This window comes from Suncus etruscus, chromosome 1 (assembly GCF_024139225.1).
Source record: "Suncus etruscus isolate mSunEtr1 chromosome 1, mSunEtr1.pri.cur, whole genome shotgun sequence".
Classification (NCBI taxonomy): Eukaryota; Metazoa; Chordata; class Mammalia; order Eulipotyphla; family Soricidae; genus Suncus; species Suncus etruscus.
The window spans coordinates 195,160,469-195,181,453 of record NC_064848.1 but is presented as its reverse complement, the minus strand read 5'-3'; the positions used below and the strand labels follow the sequence as shown (position 1 = coordinate 195,181,453).

General features: G+C 53.5%; 2 protein-coding genes across 2 annotated transcripts in view; one reads left to right on the top strand and one right to left on the bottom strand.

Annotated features, from left to right (window-relative positions):
• Nucleotides 1-3,095, top strand: part of ICAM2 (intercellular adhesion molecule 2) — a 3,331-nt gene extending 236 nt beyond the window's left edge. Inside the window, exons 2-4 of the mRNA XM_049768341.1 lie at nt 894-1,154; nt 1,948-2,268; nt 2,637-3,095. Coding sequence (XP_049624298.1) covers nt 894-1,154; nt 1,948-2,268; nt 2,637-2,824 — 770 coding nt within the window. The 3' untranslated portion in view covers nt 2,825-3,095. The remainder of the gene's footprint in view (nt 1-893; nt 1,155-1,947; nt 2,269-2,636) is intronic.
• Nucleotides 3,096-3,541: 446 nt separating this feature from the next.
• Nucleotides 3,542-5,475, bottom strand: PRR29 (proline rich 29). The gene is made up of 6 exons (XM_049768329.1): nt 5,428-5,475; nt 5,158-5,233; nt 4,890-4,984; nt 3,863-4,092; nt 3,688-3,758; nt 3,542-3,570 (listed from the first exon to the last, which is right to left on the bottom strand). The coding sequence occupies exons 1-6, from the start codon at nt 5,473-5,475 to the stop codon at nt 3,542-3,544; spliced, it is 549 nt and encodes a 182-aa protein (XP_049624286.1).
• Nucleotides 5,476-20,985: the final 15,510 nt, after the last annotated feature.

The following is a 20,985-nucleotide window of genomic DNA, read 5'->3' as shown; positions in this document are numbered from 1 at the left end:
GGGCTGCACATGTGACTGAGGTTCAGAGGAGCTTTAGAAGTGCCCGGGGGGGGGGTGCAGAAGAAAGCAGCAGAGGACACTCCTGGTGACCATCAAAGTGAAAAAGGACCTAGATCCCTGCCTGGGAGCCTTGGGAGGTCCCCTCACCACACAGATGAGCTCTAGACTACCACCCCTTGGGTATCTCTGGGGAGCACTGGCTAAGGGTCAGGGAGTATTAGTCAGTAAGCAAGATGCTGGGACCAAGGGCTAAATGCCAAGGGACTGGCCTCAACTGAGTCACTGGAGCAACAGGGGATGACCTGGTGCCCCATACCTCCTGTATCCACCTCAACCTGAGTTGTGTGTTGGATGCTACCTCCTTGTACCAGAGGTCCACCCTGGCATCTTTGCCCATGATTCCCAGCTCCAGAAAGCTTTGCTATGCCCACTTCTCTTGTTATTATTTGGGGGTCGGGCCTGGGCTACATCCTGCAGTGTCTAGGGATCACTTCCGGCAGGGCTTAGGGGAAATAGGATGTTGAGGATCAAACCTGATTGGCTAGTGTCCCCCAGCTGTGCTGTCCCCACTATTTAAAGGGAGGCCCTGTCCACGTGTTGACCTGTCCCTGCACTGACCCCAAACCTGAACTGGCCCTGTTCAATGAACACCCTGCTTCCTGTACCCAGCTTTGCTTGGCTGTGGGCTTTGTGAATGTGGAGGGGACATGTAGGGTGGCCAAGAGGTGGGGACAACAAATGCAGAGAGGACAGCCTGGGGGGACAGTGAATGCAGACAAGGAAGGGCAGAACCAGGCATGGGGTAACACCCTGGGGCCTATTTCCTCAGGCCCCTCACTGTCCCATATCTGGCTACCCAAGGGGCACCACTGCTAAGGCTCTCTGTCCTCCAGGGGAGGAGGAGTTCGGGGTGTCCACCTGGCCTGCACAGGTGGCAGTGGGGCCCGGAGAGTCCTGGCTGATCAACTGCAGCACCAGCTGTGCACAGCCGGAAAAGGGAGGCCTGGAGACGCTCCTGAGCAAGAACCTGCTGGCACAGGGCATGGGCTGGATGCAGTTTGAAGTGGCCAATGCCTCCAGTGACACCATCATCTACTGCTACTTTATCTGTTCAGGCCAGCAGCGCTCCCAGGGCCTCAACGTCACTGTGTTCCGTGAGTGGCAGTCCTGGCCCTCCCCTCCCACACTGAGCCCCGAGGGTACTGGGTCCGTGTGTGTGTGTGTGTGTGTGTGTGTGTGTGTGTGTGTGTGTGTGTGTGTGTGTGTGTGTGTTGTGGGGGGACAAAAAGCCCATCAAATAAATATTAAGATATTCCAAGACTTTGCTCTGGAGGAGACAGAGGCAAGGGACTCTTATTCAGATGAAGCTCAGGACATCCCTGACAGTCCCACAGAATAACAGGGGCTGTCAGCTGTGAGGTAGCCTCTGAGAAGATACCTCCCTCTGCCCAGTCAGGGCAAAGCCATCCAAGGCTGCCCTCCCAGCTCTACCCTCGGCTCTGATGAGCAGTGACAGGACCAACTTGCACCTCATCCCAGTGGGCCAGGCAGGGACCAGAGTAATAGCACAGCTTAGGGCGTTTGTCTTGCATACGGTTGATCTGGGAAGGACCTGGGTTCAATGCCCAGCATCCCATATAGTCTCCTGAGTCTGCCAGGAGCGATTTCTGAGCACAGAGCCAGGAGTAACCCCTGAGCACTGCTGGGTGTGGCCCCCAAACAAAGCAAAACAAAAACCCAACTAATAACAAAAAAAAAAAATGGGCCAGGCAGTTTGGGACTGACCCTCTGGCCCTATTGGCCTGTTCTGTCCTCTCCCCTGCTGGGAACCACCCTGTCCACACTCCTGGACCAGCATCTCCCTATCCACCCCTCGCCCAGCCCAGCCAGGCCCCCTGACAGTTCTGGCCAAAAAGGACTTGCTGATCTCTCTTCTCCCCTCTGCAGACCCTCCAACACTAGTGCAACTGAAGCTGAAGCCATCGTGGGTGTCTGTGGGCAGGACCTTTGCCCTGGAGTGTCGGGTGCCGGCGGTGGCCCCCCTGCAGAGCCTCACCCTTACCCTACTGCACGGGCAGGAGGCCCTGCACACCCAGACCTTTAGCCAAGGGGTGCCAGGCCCCCAGGAGGCCAGGGTCACCCACAGCGCCACAGCCCGCAGCGAGGACGGTCTCCGTAACTTCTCCTGCCTGGCCGAGCTTGATCTGCGGCCTGTCGGGGGCAGAGTCGTCCGCCAAGTCTCAGAACCCCAAGTGCTCCAGATCTATGGTGAGGAGGGACCCCGTGTTGGAGGGGTGAGGGCTGAGAGGGTTTTTATCTCCTCAGGAGAAGCAGAGTCCCACTTCCTGTCCTGCGTGTTCCCTAAGGGCCTCTGGCTCTGTTGGCTGTGTGAACTTTATTGAGTTACTTAACCCCAGACCATGTCAGTGGCCCCCACCCTGGCTCTGGGTCCTCTCTACAAAGGGATTCTTGATTTGGCTGACCCCAGGGGTTTTGATGACCGCTCTGTGGCAGCTCCTCTCGCCACAGTCTGGGACATGCCTTTTGGTGCCCTTTGGGGGTAGCAACAGGGGACATCACAGACCCTAGCCTCATCTCCCTCCCTGATTTACTACTCTGCCCGCTGCCACTTGCAGAGCCCATCGCGGACAACCAGCTGGTAATCCTCCTCGCCGCCGTGTCTGTGCTGCTCTTCCTCTTCGTGTCAGCCGTGCTACTCTGTTTTGTCTTCGGCCAGCACTGGCGCCAGCAGCGAACAGGCGCCTACGGGGTGCAGGCTGCATGGCGGGGCCTGCGGTGGCCCTATCGGGCACAGTCCCCATGAATGACATCAGCAGCCACCACCTCAGAGGACTCTAGGAACATGACTTCTCTCCCCTGAATACAAGTCCCTGCCAGGGGTCTGTGGCTCCTGGACTTAGTCAATGGCCTGGGAGGGCCCCCCAAGGTCTGATGTTCTTCTCCCCTAGATGTACCCCACCCCACCCTCTCCTTCCCCTTCCGGGGCCTCTGGAGCCTGCCCTGGCACCCACCCCTGAGCCAAGTGACTCATTCATCCTGGGCAGTGGGGAGACACGCCCGCTGGCCCAACAGAAACGCTCAGTCTCCAGCCCTCGGCCACTCCAGGTTGAATAGGAGCTGGCACTGACTGATTCTTCCAGACAGCAGGGCTGGCTTCAGGGACTCGGGTGGGGACCCCAGGGGAGCTGGCCCAGTACAGGCCCCAGACGGGCTCTGTTTCCCAGCTAAGCCTCCCCTAGCCAGGCAGGAAATGGGGTGGGAGAGAGTGGGGTATAGAGGTGGTTTTTTTACTAGCTTCCATCCTGCATGGAACAATTAGGGGCTTGCCTCCCGATCTGAGATCAGACCAGTTCCAGACCCCTGGGTGTGGGGGATCCTTAGGGGAGAGGCCCAGGGTGGTGAGGAAAGGTGTCGGCAGGGAAGCAGCAGTCTTGGAGGATGGGTGCGTGGCATGTTCTCAGGTCCATAACTGAGGGATGTGGGGGTGACTGGAGGTGCCTCTGGCCATGGGGAAGCCGTCCTAGGGGAGACTCTCGGCATCGTAGAAGTCTGTGGGGGAGATGGTACTTCAGCTGGCTCTCTTGTGCATCAGAAGGTCCCCAAGGGGTGAAAAGGAGGGACTGAGGGACAGACCAGAAACGGCCCAAAACCCACCCTCAGCCCTACCTGAAGCTGGGGGTACATCAACACCTACAGTTCCTGTGGCACTGGGAGGTGGGGGAGGAGGCACAGCTCTCCTGGGTGGGGGAAGCAAAGACCCCCTCAGAGGGGGTCCAACCTGCCTCTGTCCCTAACCCAGGACAGCACCGGTTCCCTCAGGCTCACTTACACCCCCCTTTACCTGAAGGCAGGAGGACGGTCCTGTATCCAGGATGTATCCGGGAAGGGGGGCTGCTGGGGAGGAGGGGGCAGGAAAGAGGCCGGCCAACGGGACAGCAAACCCAGCATGGGCCCGGGACTGGGCAGGTAGTGATGATGGAAAACCCAGGGTTCCTCCTCAGCGCCTTCCAGTATGGCCTCCTCTTCTTCCTCCTCCTCTAGGTAGCCCTCCGGCTGAGGTTCCAGGTAGGCCTAGGGGTGACACTGGGTCAGGCTCTTTGCCCCACTCCACCCCAGACACAAACCGTGCAGTTCACTACCCATCACTTCCTCCCTGCAGGCAAGGCCCCTCAGTTCTTATTTAGCACCTGGGAGAAACAAGCTCAAGAGGGTTGTCTAAAGTCACCAGAGTGGGGCTGGAAGAGCGATATAGTACAGTGGTAGGGCATTTGCCTTGCATGCGGCCAACCCAGAAAGGTTCCAGGTTTGATTCCCAGCATCCCATTTGGTCCCCAAGCCTGCCAGGAGCGATTTCTAAACACAGAACAAGGAGTAACCCCTGAGCGCTGCCGGGTGTGACTCAAAACCTCCCCAAAAATAAAAATAAAAAAATAAAGTCACCCAACGAGCTGAGTGGGAGCCCAGAGGCCAATAAACCATTCCCAGCCTCACCTCCATCAGTGCAATGTGACCCCCTTCACGTCTGGGTGTGGGTCCCCCCACCCCATACACATGCCTCTTCCAAGCCTCAAAATCCCATGCAAATCCCAGGCTGGTCCCAGGATGGGGCAGCCACTGTGTCTCAGAACATGGATTCCTTGTTATTGGTTCATTTGTTCTACAAGGATTATCTGAGCCCCAAATGCCAGGGCCCAGGGACACCAGGTGCCATCTATCTTCTCCTATCCACACCTCCAGGACCAGCAGAAATTTCCTTGAAAACCTCTGGTGCTCCCCGCACTCCAAACCCCAGGCCCACTGGAATGCACCCAGCTACCTCCCTGCTCCTTGCCCTGAGCCCATCCCTGTCCCCAGCCTTGGCCCCTCACCCGGGGGCTGCTGTGCTGAAGCGCAGCGGCCACAAGGCGACTCAGAAGCAGCTGGTGCGTCTGTGCATTTTGCAGCATCATCAGCTCCAGAAGATCTGGGGGTCCAGGGGGGCTCTTCAGTTGCCCTGCCAGGCAACGTCACTCCCCACCCCAGCATGCCCCCATCCAGGGCCTCCCCCACACCGCCAGCCAGGGGTGGTGGAAGTGGGATGCAGAGTGCCCACCGGGGAATGTGCAGGGATAGGGGCAGGGTAGACCCGAATTTCACCTTCTTTCACGCGACCCTGCTGGGGGGCTGGAGGCGCAATGGCCCAGGACAGGGGCTGCAGAATAGTCACTGAGGGCTGAAGGGCAGATGAGACTGAGCCAGGCTGGGCTGGACAAGGATTGGGGGAGACCAAGCCCTCCCCTCAACAAGCGATCTGCTACCCCTTTCCAGATCTGCTACCCCTTTCCAGATCGAGGTTCAGTCCCTCCAAGGACCCCCCCACCCCAGCTCCCCAGAAAAGGCAGGTTCTGCTTGTGGTGCAGTGCTCACCCTTTGCGCTGCAGGGCGAGCCCTTGTGTCTGCAGCCTGGGAAGCCATCACCGTGTACCTATATCCAGGGGTTACCTGGACAACATGGGACGCCAAGACCTGCTCGAGCATGCACAGGCATGTCTAACAACCTGGAGCCTTGTGCCCTGCTCTCCACCTCCTAGGTCCTGGGGTCCGCTGTCTCCCCAGTTCACCTCCATCTCCATTCCCCTGAGGCTGGGCTCCCCAGGTATCATAGCCTCTGTATTCTTCACATCCCTAGCACAGGCCAGGCCTTGGGGGTCACTATGTTGGGCAAATGAATGGGTGACAGGGAAAATGATTTTTTTTGGGGGGTGTCTCAGAACCTGATTGACTTGGATGAGAAAAGTCTGCAAGAGCAGGCTGAAGGAGAAGGGTGGGTGAGGAGCCGGCAGCTCTGCTCCCTTCACCTCTTCTGCTTTTGAAGAGGGCACTTAGCCAAGAAAGAAATACTCACCAGGTTCATAGAAAAGTCCAGAAAGCTTGGTGCGGGTCCCTTGGTTTCTTTTCTGTTTCCTGGCCAAGGTGTGGGCCGCTGGACAGAAGTGGAGTGTGGACGCTCCCCGCAGGCACCTCTGGGTTCCCTCAGGCCGGGCAGCAGCCTGAGCAGGAAGTGGGCAAGTGTTTGCTCACTTGGAACAGGTGAGGCACCAGATCCATTTCGGCAGCTGCGTCCATCCTAAGATAGGCCCTGGGCCGCAGAGAGGAAAATCCCGATAGGAAGTTGAGATTAGCACCCAGTGGCCCTGCTGCACCCCCACTTCCCCTCAGCTCCCCTTCCCGACATGGTCTGGTCACCAGGTGTGGAGCCTGTGGGACTGGCCATTCCTGTGGCCTGTGACTCCCGGAGCCACTAGCCCTGAGGGTCAGGCACTGGGAGGAACCTAGCAGTGCATCATCCTGACCTGGAAAGATGGAGCAAACCTCCCTGCTCCCCATCCTCAAACCTCCAAGCCCAGCCATACCTGTGTGCTCAGTGTGCCATCGACCCCTTGTAATCTTGGCTGCTAGCCCCTGCATTGCTGGGGATGTGAAAATTTACCTGGGAAAAGAGCAAACAAAACTGCCAGCCAGGTCCCCGGGGGTGAAGCATGGACGATGGTCTTTGGGGCTGAGGAGAGGGTCAGGACAAACAGCCTGGGTAAAAGAGGTCAGTCGGGGGGGGGGGGGGGGCGGTGAGGTGGCGCTAGAGGTATGGTGTCCTGCCTTGCAAGCGCTAGCCAAGGATCAGGACCACGGTTCGATCCCCGGTGTCCCATATGGTCCCCCCAAGCCAGGGGCAGATTTCTGAGGGCTTAGCCAGGAATAACTCCTGAACACCAAACAGGTTGGCTCGAAAAAAAACAAAAAACAAAACAAAACAAACAAAAAAAGAGGTCAGATCGGGAGGGAGATGACACAGCCCTCCTTCCAGGAAGCACAGCAAGAGTTATGAGGGGCAAGTGTCTGATGGAGAGACTATGGGAGGCCTTGATGTGGGGGTCAGTGATCTTGTCTTTTGGGGGGTGAGTGATGGATGATAAGCAAGTAGAACTATCTTCTATAGCAATTTTTCAGGTATAGGGAGAAAAAGGGGGAGTGAGGGGTTCAGAAAAGTTGTTAAAAACCCCACCACCTCCCAGTTTACCTCTAGGGGGCCCTAAAGGGTTCTCACACACATACTGTCTACACCAAATAATTTTCAAGTTTGCCTGAAGGGCCTCAAGTCCCAGGACAGCCAGCTGGCCTGAAGGGGGGAGAGTTTATAGCTTCAGTAGGTCACTGAGATTCCTTCCTGCAGCCTCTTGTGACCCCCACATTGCCCCTGCCCTGGTCCCACCATCACCAACCCCCTGGTTATTTCCCCTTCTCCCAGCACTTCCCAGGCCTCCTTCCTAATAACCTCGTAGTCCCACCTCCTTGTCTTTCACCTCTGCTTTGAGGGGGTCAGGTTGCACCAACCTTGGCTTTCCTCACATCTGTTTCTGGGAGGCATGAGTGTCCATGAAGTGACTGAGAGTGTCTGCAAGTAGTGGGGTACACTAAAACAACTCTGGGTGCTGGGCCAGGGCAGGCTGCTCCTTCCCCCATCCTCCTGGAGGAGAGTTGGTCCTCCAAAGTGTTTGTACACACCCAGGAAGCTGCTCTTTGGGGGAGGATGGGGCTGAGGGACAGCTTTGTCCTTGTTTGGAAGAAGGGTCAGGCGGTGCAGCCTGAGCTGCACTTCTGTTTGTTGTTTGTTTGTTTTTGTTTGGGGGTCATACCTAATGGCACTCATGGGTTTACTCCTGGCTCTGTGCTCAGAAATCGCTCCTGGCAGGCTCAGGGGGACCATATGGGATGCCGGGGATTTGAACAGACCATCAGTCCTGGATAGGCTGTGTACAAGGCAAACACACTACCGTTGTGCTATCTCTCTGGCCCATGAAGTGCATTTCCTGGAAGCAGTGCCGCAACACGACTCCTCCCTGCCTGTCCTGCCTGTCTGGCTCTCCTCGCTGTCCTCCACTCTTCTCATGTATTGGTATGTATTTAAGACATTTAGTCAATGTACCTTTAAGGGGTGATCTCCCCCTGTAATGGCTGTTGGACTGGGACATGTCCCCCCACTGGAAACTGACAACTGTCCCTGAGAGTCTGGCAGTTATAGAGGGCCAGGGTAGAGTTTAGAGCAGAGCTTACTGGTTCACCAGGGGACTGGAGATAAGGCATCAGAGACTGCTTCCTTATCTCTATCCCCATTCTCTCTCAAAGCCCAGACCTATAGGCCTCCACTGGCCTTTCTGACCAGTGAATTACATCTTGCACCTCACCCCACCAGCAGCTGGGTCCTCTGGTCTTGCCTTGCAGCTTTGTGGCTTTTGCCCTCCTGGTTCTTTTTCATTTGTTTTTCTCACTGGGGACTCTTGTTTGCATCTTTAGGTTTTTATTTGGGAGAGTTGTTGCAGGCAGACAGATAAGGGGAACCCCGGGAAAATGCTGTTTTGGAAATTGTCTAGAGGCCAGCCCTATTGCAGTCGAAGGGGGGAGGACCAGGCCTCTTTGATCTAGCTACTGAGCTCTTTGGAGATGAAGATAAAGAGGCCTCACCCAAATGCAAAAAAAGGGATCACCTGCAGAAGGCCTCTCCTGGAGGAAAAAAGATTGTAGAAAATATAATATCATAAAAATACAAAAACGTCTATCAATAGATTTATCGATCCTAACAACAGCCTCTGACCCAGGTGGGGACATTCTGGAAAAAGCATAGGAGGAATGAACCAGCTCACTCTCTGCTGTATACTGGACTTCCCCCTGGGGAAGTGGGTGATGCCTGTGAGGAGAGTGGAGAGGAGCGTTCCTGGGTGACTGATGTGAAGTGGGGGAGAGAGAGGTGGGTGCCCTGAGAAGAAGATCTGCCTCTCCCTCCCCAACTCGATCCCCTAAGAACGACAGGGGGAATCTAGGGCTGACCCTGTGTGCAGTACCCTCACAGTCTACATTATCTAACATCTACACAGTGCAAACCTCACATCCCACCAGCCTCACTATGTAGCCGTCAAGCACATCTGATATTCACTTTCTTTGGTGATGTGGGGAGTTGATTCTACCAACCCCCAACTTCTTGGGGAGTCAATTTCTCAGGTTGGAGTTGGTCTCTGCAGGAAAGAAAAGTCAATCCTAGGCCTTACCCAGGCTTTCCAGGTCTGTTGCCTTTCCTCTCAGAAAAGGATTTCAGGGGCTGGAGGCTGCAGTAGGTATTTGCCATGAATAGAGGGACCCGGTTCCATTCTGACATCCCATATCGGTTCCCCAGAGGAATATATCTAAGTGGATATATCTAAGTGCAGAGCCAGGAGTAACCCCTGAGCATTGCTGGGTGTGGCCCAAAAACCAATCCATCAATCAGTAAAATTTAAAAAAAGAAAAGAGGGGCCTGAGAGATAGCATGGAGGCAGGGCATTTTCCTTGCATGCAGAAAGATGGTGGTTCGAATCCCGGCATCCCATATGGTCCCCTGAGCCTCCAGGAGTGATTTCTGAGCTTAGAGCCAGAGTAACCCTTGAGCGCTGCTGAGTGTGGACCCCCCCCCCCAAAAAAAAACCCTCAAAAATAAAATTAAAAAAAAATAAAAAAAAAAAAGGATTCAGGAACAGTGAAGCCAAAACAGGTTTTATTTAGAAATTCTGGAGAGGGGGAGATAGATAGATAGATAGATTAGATAGATTAGATAGATTAGATAGATGATAGATAGAGAGATAGAGAGTACAGAGATACAGAGATACAGAGATACAGAGACAGAGAGGAACAGAGAGACAGAAACAGAGGAGGAGAGAGGAGAGAAAGAGAGGGAAGAGAGAAACAGAGGATGGGGAGAAGAAGAAGAAAGGAAAGAGAGAGAGAGAAGTGTTCAAGAGAGTTCGGGTTTTTTCAAAAGAGAGCAGAGAGAACCCATTCAGTAGAAGTTTGGTAACAGGAAGTCCACATCTCAGGAGGGAAGCTGCCAGGCCACATGTGCTCAGGCACCAGGTACTCAGGGCAACACATATGTGCATCTCCTTTGTTCCAAGTTCCTTTTCAAGGGCCTTCTCCCAAGCTACCCCACGTGGGACTTTCTATCTAGGTGTGTCTCCATTGCTAGTGGCTTCCAGGGAAGAACTGGAGCAATGATGGTTTTGACAAGTCCTTTTCTGGCCTTTGCTCCCACCTTCTCTGGACCATTGAGGCAACCAGTAAAGGTCTTGTCAGTTTACTGTGTCCACAGGTATGTCTCAGCTATAATGCTTTTTAGCATCTTTAGGCTAGTGGTAGAGTAACTTCAAGTTCCATCTCTTAGTTTTTTATTATATCCCAAGAAATTTTATTATGTGACAAGAACTCATTGCCATTGGGATGTTCTCTCCCTCTCTTCCTCTATCTTCCTCCATATTTTTTCTAAATAAAACTATTTTACATCATTACTCTTCTGATATTCTTTTATTTATTACTACTATTATATTTATTAATTTAGTTTTGGTTTTGACTACCCAGCAACTCTCAGAGGTTTACTTCTGGCTCTATGCTCAGAAATCACTCTTGCAGCTCAGGAGATCATATGGGAATGCCAGGGATCGAGCCCAGGTTCGTCCTGGGTTGTGGCCACATGCATGGAAAACACCTTACCAATGTGCTAATCACTCTGGCCCCTGCTGAAATTCTTTTCTATAGGGAAACTTTCCTGCAAAGAGCAATCCCTCACTCCAGCCTGAATCCACAATCCTCCCCCAAGAGATTACTGGAAGGGCTCTGTCCCAAGTCTGTGCAGACAAGTGGGCTCCAGGGGTGGCTGAGGAGATGGAGCTGCTTGCTTTGGCTCTCACACTTCACGTCCAGCCACCTCCCTCGTGTATTGCAGTCAGTCACATGCACAGGACAGGACAGAGCTCTTTCATTTAGATCTTCCGAGACCATTTTGTGCCCAGGGTGATCCCTGCTAGGTTTTGGGGCAATGAGTGTCTGGGAGAAGAGAAACATGGACATGATTTTCCTTAATACGTGCTTGCTTCACCCAGTAATAGAGAGGGGCTTGTCTGAAGAATTCAAGTGGAAACAGACCTGCTTTGAGTACAGATGAGTGGGTGCCCAGGAAGAGACACCAACCGTAAGGGCTCCTTTCTGGTGTCAGTTCCTAAAATGACACCACTGGGAAGAAGCTAGAAGACCAGCCAAGAGCAGGGGGCTCAGCCATGCAGAATTGTGTGGCTGTGGGGATCTGGGTATGGGGCTGTTTGTAGCGAGGTTGCGCCATCTTTTGGCTCCTGGGTCATGCCCCTTTGCTTCTACTGACCTCCCCCAACCTAGCAGACATGGCCCCTGCCAGGGTTTGAGGGCGCTTTCCACAGGGTCACAACAGCTACATGTCTCTGATGGGGGACTTGGTTTCAAGGCTCCACAGAAGAAAACCTTTCCAGCTCCATGGAATCGGGGCGCCACCCCACCAGGGGGCAGCCATTGAAGTTCTCAGAAGGTCCTTGGAACAAACGAAGTGGGAGACTAGGTTGAGGGGCTCCCAGAGCTGATCTCCTAGGGGGGTTTGCTTCTGCTGCACAACTTATTGGATTTTTTGTAGAACCCCTGAAACTCAGGTATGAAAGGACTGCTCACTAGCTGGAGACTTATGTTTTCACCCTCTTTCAAGGGCGTCAGCCCTCCTCTTCTAAACAGGGTTCTACCTCCTTGGAGGTACCACACAGGCAACTTCAGACCCTTGCAGACCCCCTTAAGAGAGTCCCACAGAGAAAGGAGCGTGCTGTCTCTTTGGAGGTGATGCTGGGGCATTTGGGGAAGGGCTCTCAACAAACCCTGCTTGAGTCACTTTCAGCTTTGGAGTCATCATAATAACCATCGATGATTCCTTTGGTCACCAAAGCAAGTCTGAGTTTAGTGTGGGCTTCTGATTTCTAAGCAGCTCCAGCCAGGTTCAGAAGGGGCCCCGTACCAGCTAGAAGATGTGCCTCTTCCTCTAGACATGTACCCGATACTATGGGAAACACAGGTGACTAAGCCCAGGGGTGTGCAGTGCACAACACTCACTACTGAAACAGCAGCCCACCCTTTCCTACTATGTTCTAATTTCTTTCAATGGTTTTGGCCCTCATTTAAGAAATGCTTGTTGGGACCCCGCGGTGGTGGCGCTAGAGGTAAGGTGTCTGCCTTGCCAGCTGCTAGCCTAGGATGGACCACTTTTGATCCCCGGCGTCCCATATGGTTTCCCAAGCCAAGAGCGACTTCTGAGCGCATAGCCAGGAGTAACCCCTAAGTGTCACAGGGTGCAGCCCAAAATGCCAGAAAAAAAGGGGGGGGGGGGCCGGGGAGATGGGCGCTAGAGGTAAAGGTGTCTGCCTTTGCAAGCGCTAGTGTAGGACGTACCGCAGTTTGATCCCCCAGCATCCCATATGGTCCCCCCAAGCCAGGAGTGATTTCTGAGCACATAGCCAGGAGTAACCCCTGAGCGTCAAACAGGTGTGGCCCAAAAACAAAAACAAAACAAAAAAGAAATGCTTGTCTTGGGGCTAGAGTAATAGCATAGCAGGTAGGAAATTTGCCTTGCACACAGACTACCTGGGTTTGATTCCTGAAATCTCAAATGGTTCCCCAAGGCCTTCCAGGAGTAATTTTCTGAGTGCAGAGCTAGAAATAACCCTTGTACACTGCTGGATGTGGCCCAAAAAAGGAAAGAAAAGAGGAGAAAAAAGAAGAAAGAAAGAAGGAAAGAAAGAAAGAGAAGAAAGAAAGAAAGAAAGAAGGAAAGAAAGAAAGAAAGAAAGAAAGAAGAAAGAAAGAAAGAAAGAAAGAAAGAAAGAAAGAAAGAAAGAAAGAAAGAAAGAAAGAAAGAAAGAAAGAAAGAAAGAAAGAAGGAAGAGAAGGAGAAGGAAAGGAAGGAAGGAAAGGAAAGAAAGAAAGAAAGAAAGAAAGAAAGAAAGAAAGAAAGAATAGAAAGAAAGAAAGAAAGAAAGAAAGAAAGAAAGAAAGAAAGAAGAAAGAAAGAAAGAAAGAAAGAAAGAAAGAAAGAAAGAAAGAAGGAAGAAGGAAGGAAGGAAGGAAGGAAGAAAGAAAGAAAGAAAGAAAGAAAGAAAGAAAGAAAGAAAGAAAGAAAAAGAAAGAAAAAGAAAGGGAGGGAGGGAGGGAAGGGAAGGAAGGGAGCAGGAAAAAGGAAGGAAGGAAGGGATCAGGGAAAAGAAAGGAGGAGGAAGGATAAAAGAAGGAAGGAAAAGGGCCCAGAGAGATAGCACAGCGGTGTTTGCCTTGCAAGCAGCCAATCCAAGACCAAAGGTGGTTGGTTCGAATCCCGGTGTCCCGTATGGTCCCCCGTGCCTGCCAGGAGCTATTTCTGAGCAGACAGCCAAGAGTAACCCCTGAGCACCGCCGGGTGTGGCCCAAAAACCAAAAAAAAAAAAAAAAAAAAAAGAAGGAAGAAAAGAAAGAAGGAAGGAAGGAAGGAAGGAAGGAAGGAAGGAAGGAAGGAAGGAAGGAAGGAAGGAAGGAAGGAAGGAAGGAAGGAAGGAAAGAAAAGCTTATCTCACAGAGACAGAGATGAGAGAGGCAGAGCCACAAAAGAGAAAGAGAACAAACTTCACAGAACTGGGGCAGCAATGGGACAGGGGCTGGGAAAGAGGACCAGGAGCAAGTTCGGGCGACAACTGGGGACGAGACAGAAAGTCCTTCACTGACTCTCAGAGAACCAGAGCCTCGCAAAGAAGAGTAGGAAGATGCAGCTCAGTTCCAGGCTGCAGCAAGCAATGAAAGCACAGGGAAGTCTGATACTGAGCAATAGAGCAGCAGGGAGGGCGCTTACCTTGCACACAGTCAGCCCGAGTTCAATCCCCAACATCCCATATGGCCCCAGCAGAAGAGAACCCTGAACACAGACCCAGGAGTTAGACCTGAGCACAGCTGGGTGTGACTAAAAACCACACTTTCTCTCTCCTCAAATTGCACACAAGTGCCTGCCCCAAGCTCACTAGGCAAAGCAGGATAAAGAAGGGCAGAGAAGGGCCGGAGCAATAGCACAGCAGGGAGGGTGTTTGCCTTAAATGCAGCTGACCCAGGTTCAATTTCTGATACCACATATGGTCCCTGAGCCAGCCAGGAGTGATCCTGGAGCACAGAACCAAGAGATGCCTGAGCACTGCGTGATGTGTTCCCAAGACACCCCAGAAAAGGGAAGGGAAGGGTAGGAATCATTCAACAGGCTAAATGTGTGCTTGGCTGGTGTGTGCTTGACTGGTAGGAACCATAGTTTCAATTCCCAGCATCCCAAGATTTCCTAGAAGCTACCCCTAGCGTGGAGCTAGAAGGCCCTGAACACTGCTTGGCTAGGCTCCCAAAAACAAACCAAAAGAGGGACAAGAACAATAGTACAGCAGGTTGGGAAATTGTCTTGCAGGTGGGCAGTCTAGGTTTGATCCCCAGTACCCTATGTGCTTCTCCCATGCCCAACAGGAGTGATTCCAGAATGCAAACAAAGCCAGGAGTAAGCCCTGAGCACTGCGGAGTGTGGTCAAAAAATGAAAAGAAAAAAAGAATAGAAAGAAAAAGAAAGAAAGGAAGGAAGAAAGAAAGAAGAGAGAAAGAAAGAAAGAAAGAAAGAAAGAAAGAAAGAAAGAAAGAAAGAAAGAAAGAAAGAAAGAAAGAAGGAAGGAAGGAAGGAAGGGAGGGAGGGAGGGAGGGAGGGAGGGAGGGAGGGAGGGAGGGAGGGAGGAAGGAAAGAAAGAAAGAAAGGAAAGAAAGAAAGTAAAGAAAGAAAGAAAGAAAGAAAGAAAGAAAGAAAGAAAGAAAGAAAGAAAGAAAGAAAGAAAGAAAGAAAGGAAAGAAAGAAAGAAAGAAAGAAAGAAAGAAAGAAAGAAAGAAAGAAGGAAGGAAGGAAGGAAGGAAGGTAGGAAGGAAGGAAGGAAGGAAGGAAGGAAGGAAGGAAGGAAGGAAGGAAGGAAGGAAGGAAGGAAGGAAGGGAGGAAAGGAGGGAGGGAGGGAAGAAAGAAAGAAGAAAGAAAGAAAGAAAGAAAGAAAGAAAGAAAGAAAGAAAGAAAGAAAGAAAGAAAGAAAGAAAGAAAGAAAGAAAGAAAGAAGAAAGAAAGAAAGAAAGAAAAGAAAATGAAGCAAGAACACCCAAATTGGCCTCAGACTGGAGGCAGGGAAGAAGTTCTCAAGACAGAGGCAGTGCTGAAGCTGTAGCATGGAATTCCTGGGGGGTGAGATTCCTTCAGACTCATCTCAGAATTAGGGGTCCCCCGCATCCCTTTCAGAGCCACCATCCTGGACGCAGCTTCTGTAGGGGCTGTGGGGTGGCAGGAGGCAGACAAGAAACTGATAGCCAGAAAAGATGGTGACTGGGAGGACAGGAGCCTGGGGAAACACCTCAGGGAACTTTGAGGTTCCTTTGGATGCAGGATTGACTAATGAATAGTCTTTTTTTAGTCTCGAGTCCTGAGATGGGATGTGATCCAACAGTCCCACTAGGGGGCACCACATCCCCATACACCAGGGTTCCCTTGAAGCCCATGGGATCTCCCCACCCTGCACTGGGCTTGGGGTGATTACGGGCACTTTCTGCTCATTCAATCAAAGACTGTAGATTTCCAGGGGTTCCGAGTGATTGTCTTTTGTTTGTTTGTTTTTGTTTTGTTTTGGGGCCACACCCGGCAGTGCTCAAGGGTTATTCCTGGCTCTGAGCTCAGAAATTGCTCCTGGCAGGAGACCATATAGGATGCAGGGGATTGAACCCAGGTCCTGTCCTGGATCGCTGCCTGCAAAGTAATTGCCCTACCCCTGTGCTATCACTCCAGCCCCCTATTGTCTTTTTCTGAAAAAGAGTCCACTGGCAAAATTAATTTGGGGAGTTCTCTGGAAGGGCCCCCTCACCCCATATTTCTCTCCCAAACTCTCTGTGTGTGAACTCTGGCCTGTAAAGGTATTTTCACAGGTTGACTGTGAATTTGGCTTTTGTGGGGCACATGTGAGTAGGAAAGTGTGAGTCCGTTATCTGCCTTTGGCATGGAGCCTGAAAGGGAAATAAAATGCCTGTGTGGGGCTCATCCTGTGCACCGACAAACATGTGTGTAAGTGTGTGTGGCTGTGAGCCTATGACAGTGGGTATAGGTGTGTTGGGGCAGTGCACTGGTATGAGTATTGGGGGGTGGGTGGAGAAGTGTTCCTGCATGTAGAAACAGAATATGAGTTTATGAGCAAATGGAGGAGTGCACTATGAGTGTGTAAGGGAGTGAGTGTGCGGGTAGAGAAATGCCTTTGTGTGTGCATGAGCAGATCTAGGAGTAACCACATGTGTGTGTGTAGAGGGAGGGTATAGATGAGCCCCGTGAGAGTGTAAGTGTGTGGATCTAGGGGTGTCTCTATATGTCAGTATGGGAGTGCATATGGAGGGTGCAAATGACTGTGTGTGTGTGTGTGTGTGTGTGTGTGTGTGTGTGTGTGTGGTTGTAGGTGTGCCCATGTGCATGTGTGAGCGGGTGCATGTCTCCATCAAGGCCCAGGCGCTGCCACGTCCCCAGCATAGCCTTGAATGCCAGCCTGTAGCGGGCAGGGTTGAGACTCCCACCTGAAGACTGGCCCGGTCCTCAGGTTTCACTCATGACCCTGTGACATCAGCGCAGCAGCTGTCCCTGCCGGCCCGGCCCCCCGGCCAAGTCCCCCGGAGTCCCAGCCCAGTCTGAGGTGGGCCCAGTACTCTGGGCCCGCGTCAGCCACCACCGAGCTCCCTGCCAGCCGTAAGTACTGTGCCCCCATACCCCACCCGGCCCAGCTCCCCCAGGGCAGCCACCCAGAGGCAGGCGTCCTGGCCCTAGGCCCAGGCTGGCTATCAGGGACTCGGCCCGGGCACCTGGTCCTCCTGCCCCCAACCCAGCTCCCTATGTCTGTTCAGTGTACCAGGCTGGCTCTGTCCTTTGCCCTATGCCCCCTGCTCTCTGCCCCTGCCTTATGCCCCCTGCCTGCCTGCCCTGGTTCTACCAGGTTTCAGCCAGAACCCTGGGTCCAGGTCCAGATGGGCATGGGTGACCCAGAGTCAGGCTCTAGGCCATTTCTTCAGGAAGAAAGGGGACCCCAGGGTGTCATGTAGGGCTTATTTAAGGGGTGCGACAGGGCTGGGGGTGGCAGTGCCTTTGCCGCAGAGACAGGTCTATGCAGGATGCCAGCAGAGGACACGCAGGGCCACCACTGCCTCTGCCTCAACCACCCGCTGGGCACTGTTGGTTTCTTTTCTGGAGGGGCCAGGACTGTCCTCACACAGTTGAGAGGTACAGGTTTGGGACTCAGAGCCAGGAGAGTTGAGCCACAGCACTGAGGTCAGCTGGGTCCAGATCCTGGCAGGTGGGGGGAGGTTGCAGGGGAAGTAGAAGGGTTGAGGGAAACCCCCAGAACTGAAGGGGTGTAGGGGCATCTGTTGAAAGATCAGGGGTCTGAGAGTGGGGTGTGGTTGCTTGGGGGGTCTGAGAATGGCCCAAGTCCCTCTGGTCTTGGGTTGTCTGGGGCTCTGGGTGATGGGGGCCCTGTAAGGGGGAGGTTATAGGGGTCCATGGACCTCTGGGTACAGTCTATACCAGTCACCTTCTCATCCTGCCCCCAAACTGAACAGTTTTATCTGGAGGGGAGTCTGATGGAGATACTGACACAGGCTGAGGGTGAGTCCAGAGAAACTGGGGCCTTGAGCAGCCCTAGAGGAGAAAGGAACAACTGAGGGGACCAGCTGGGTGGGGAGGCCCTTGAGTCACTGACTGTCCCTTGCTGGGACTTGCTTTAAGGGGACCCCCTCCATAGCAGGGTTGATCTCAAGGCAGGGTTGTAGGGTCAGAGGGGGGCTTCTCCCTGGCCAGCTCACACCTCCTGACGCAACTTGTCTACTGCTGTGTAGCCCCGAGGGGTCGTGCTGGTCGATGTTCTGATATTTGGAGCCCTGTGACCTGCAAAGGTGATGAGGGGCCTGACATAACCCCAGTGCTGGACCCCCCACGTATGTGGCATCAAAGTAGAGTCCCAGACACGTGAGGCCACACTGCCCCCCTCCTACAGCCCCCCATCCCACTCCCATCTCTCAAGGTTCACCATTGCAGTGAGGTTTGGGGGAGCTAGTCTGGGGTGGCCCCAGCTCAGGTGTACACTTGCCTCAGTTCCTGCACCCCAAACTGAGACCAAGTCCTGGGGAGGCTCTGAGTTCCCTGCTGGAGACGGAACCCACAAGATCCTACCGTTGGGAGCCACTCTGGCCTCCAGAATGCAGAAGGGTGAGGGCATGGAGGGTGGGCACTGAGGAGGGGTCAGCAGACTAGGGGGCTTTGGGGTTGCTCCAGGAATCCACAGTGAAGTGTACCCCTAAATCCAGGAAAGCAAGTATGGAGCAAGAAGCCCACACAAGGCATTCAAAGGGGGGATTACTGCCCGCAGAAAGAGACCATCACTTTGGGGGCTCGTGGATCCCCTTCCCACAGGGCACCCCAGCTCTTCCTGGTATGGCTCCCTCCAGGCTTTCAGTGATGGGGAAACCCAGGTTCCTTCCACCTCTACCTCCCCGGCCCTGCTCTTCCACGGCCTCTGACCCCCATTTTGCCCCCTCAGCAGTGGCTATTTTTGTTCCCTGAGGATTTCAGTCAACAGCTCTTGTTGGGGGAAGGGGGGACAGCAGGAGGGGATGGGAGGAGAACACTGGAAACTCAGGCTGCCCTGTCCTAAAGGGGAGGTGCAGAGCCCAGGAGAGGTGGTACCCCAGGAGATGTGCAAAAAGGGGCCCTGTCTGGGAGAGTTGGGCTCCCCTAAGCTGGGCTTAGGCCTCTCTGACAACCTTGCATGGGATCAGCCCTCGGAGGAGAATCCTGCCCTTCTCGGGGCAGATGGAGTAGTGGGTGGTTTAAGGGGTTTTTAGAGTCCGGGGGGGTACTTGGCAAGGGGCCAGTTGAGCCCAAACTTCATTTGGTTACTGAGCTGTGTTTGGTCTCTCTCCTACTCTCTCTGGAGGTTCTGGGGGGGGGGGGGTTAGTAGGTGTTAGTAGGACAGGAAGCAGGACCAGGAGGACCCTGCAGAACTGGGAAGGGAGCACCTTCTGGTTCTGCTATTGGCGGGTTCCCACCAGCACCGGTCAGAGCTCAGAGGGTCCCTCCATCTCCCCCTGACTATTTCTTCTTAACCTGAGCACTGCTTTGGAGGGGGTTGATCTAGGACCTGAGTGGCTGTGAGAAGACAGTGAGGTGGCAGGGGCAGGCTGTGTGGGGTGGCAAAGACCAGACACTCTTCTGCCTTTCGGCGCCGGGGGGTGGGCTGCAGTGGGGTCCAGGGCCACTTGGCCTGGTGGGGTTGGTCTGGGACTGCACTTTGCAGGGCCTGGAGGAGGTTTGGTGGGGACCTCAAAGACTATGGGACTGGGTGGAAGGGAGTTGGTGGGAGAATGGAAGGCAGTGGTGGGGTGTAGGGGGATGAACAGTCTGGTTCTGGGGACCCAGGTAGGGAAAGGCCTATGTCTGGGGAGGGGTGGGAAGAGGACAAGACAGGTCTGGGAATGGGGGCAGCCCTGGGAGCAGGTTGAGGCTTGTGTGAATAGGAGTAGCAAGCCGGGGGAGTCACCGTTGCACACAGGAATACGTGCAACATATTCCTGCTGAGGCCCCTTGGAAAATGTTGAGCCCTGGAGATTAGAAGGCTCCAGGCCTTCATAGACTCATGAGCCTCTTTGCCTGCTGGAGCAGCTGAAAAAATGACTCATAGGAGTGAGCAAGTGAGTGAGTGGTTGTGTCTGCAGAAGGCTTGGGCAGGCCTCTGAGGGTTCATCCAAGCACATAAAAGCTAGTGCTTAAGGAAGGCTCCTGATCAAACCATCTCCCTGTGGGGTGCTGCCTACCTACATCTCCTAGCTAGAGACCCGGAAGGCTCGGCCTGACATCCCCACAACCCAGTCTCCACTATCCAGGACCCCCATCCTTTGAAGGAGACAGAGAACTTGGGGACAAGCTGAATGGGATCTCCACCAGGTGTGCCCTGCACAGGGGGTGGAGGTAGGTGGGGTGCAGATGACTCCTAGAACTCCAAGTGCCTTTGGTTACCTCAGGTCATGTCTCTGCTGCTGGAAGGTGAGGATGTGCCGAATGCCCAGAAAGGTCTCCATAGCTACACGACTTCTAAAAGCTTCTTTTCACTTCCACCCTATGAGTGGTATAGCCAGCACACTGAGATGAGAAGGCAGAGAGAGCATCCCTGAGACTCCCCTCAGTCGAGGGTCCCACTATCAAGGCCCCTGACTCTGAGACTTTGGTTCTAGGGAGGAAAAGCCTTCCAGGGCTGAGTGCACTGGGAACAGGAAGGTTCATGGCCCATCCTGACCTTTGATTTGCTCGAACCCTCATCACCTACAGCAGGGGGAATGGCCTGATGTTCTTCGAGAGCTGTGGGACTGGCAGAGATTAGAGTGATTGTGGGGAGAGAGGCTGCCAGTCGCTCCTGAACAGGAAACCCAGCTTGGCATAAAGTAGGTGCAAAATGAATGTGGCCGGGAAGATCCTGCCTGCCTACCTCTGGTGTGTGAGTGTGTGTGTGTGTGAGTGTGTGTGTGTGTGTGTGTGTGTGTGTATAGACACACGTTTAGAATGGTTGAATCAGGCACCTAACAAAAAGGGGGGCAGCCCAACATGGAAAGTGCCATTCGTAGCACTCCCCCATCTCTCACCCAATAGCGCCCTCACCATGTGATCCCAATTGTCCCTGGACTTCCGTTCTGGGCTCTGGGCTCCGGGCTCCAGGCCATACTCCAAGGCCTCCTTGAGTCAGACAGGGTGTGGGGGGGCCACCTGGGGTGACTTCCTCCGGGCACCTCAGTAGCCAGAAAGAAGACAGTCACCCCTTTTGAATCCCAGCCACCTGCACCATCCTGCTCACACTGACTGAGAAAGAGCCATGGCTTGAGGCTTCCAATGAAGGGAATGTGGGATCCAGTTTGCATTCTTGGAGCAGAGCCCCAAGAGGAATAAAAGCATTGGGGATCAGGTCACCCGGATGCCTGTTGTGGTTTTTGGCCAGGACAGGAAAAGTTGGATCTGTTTCCATCT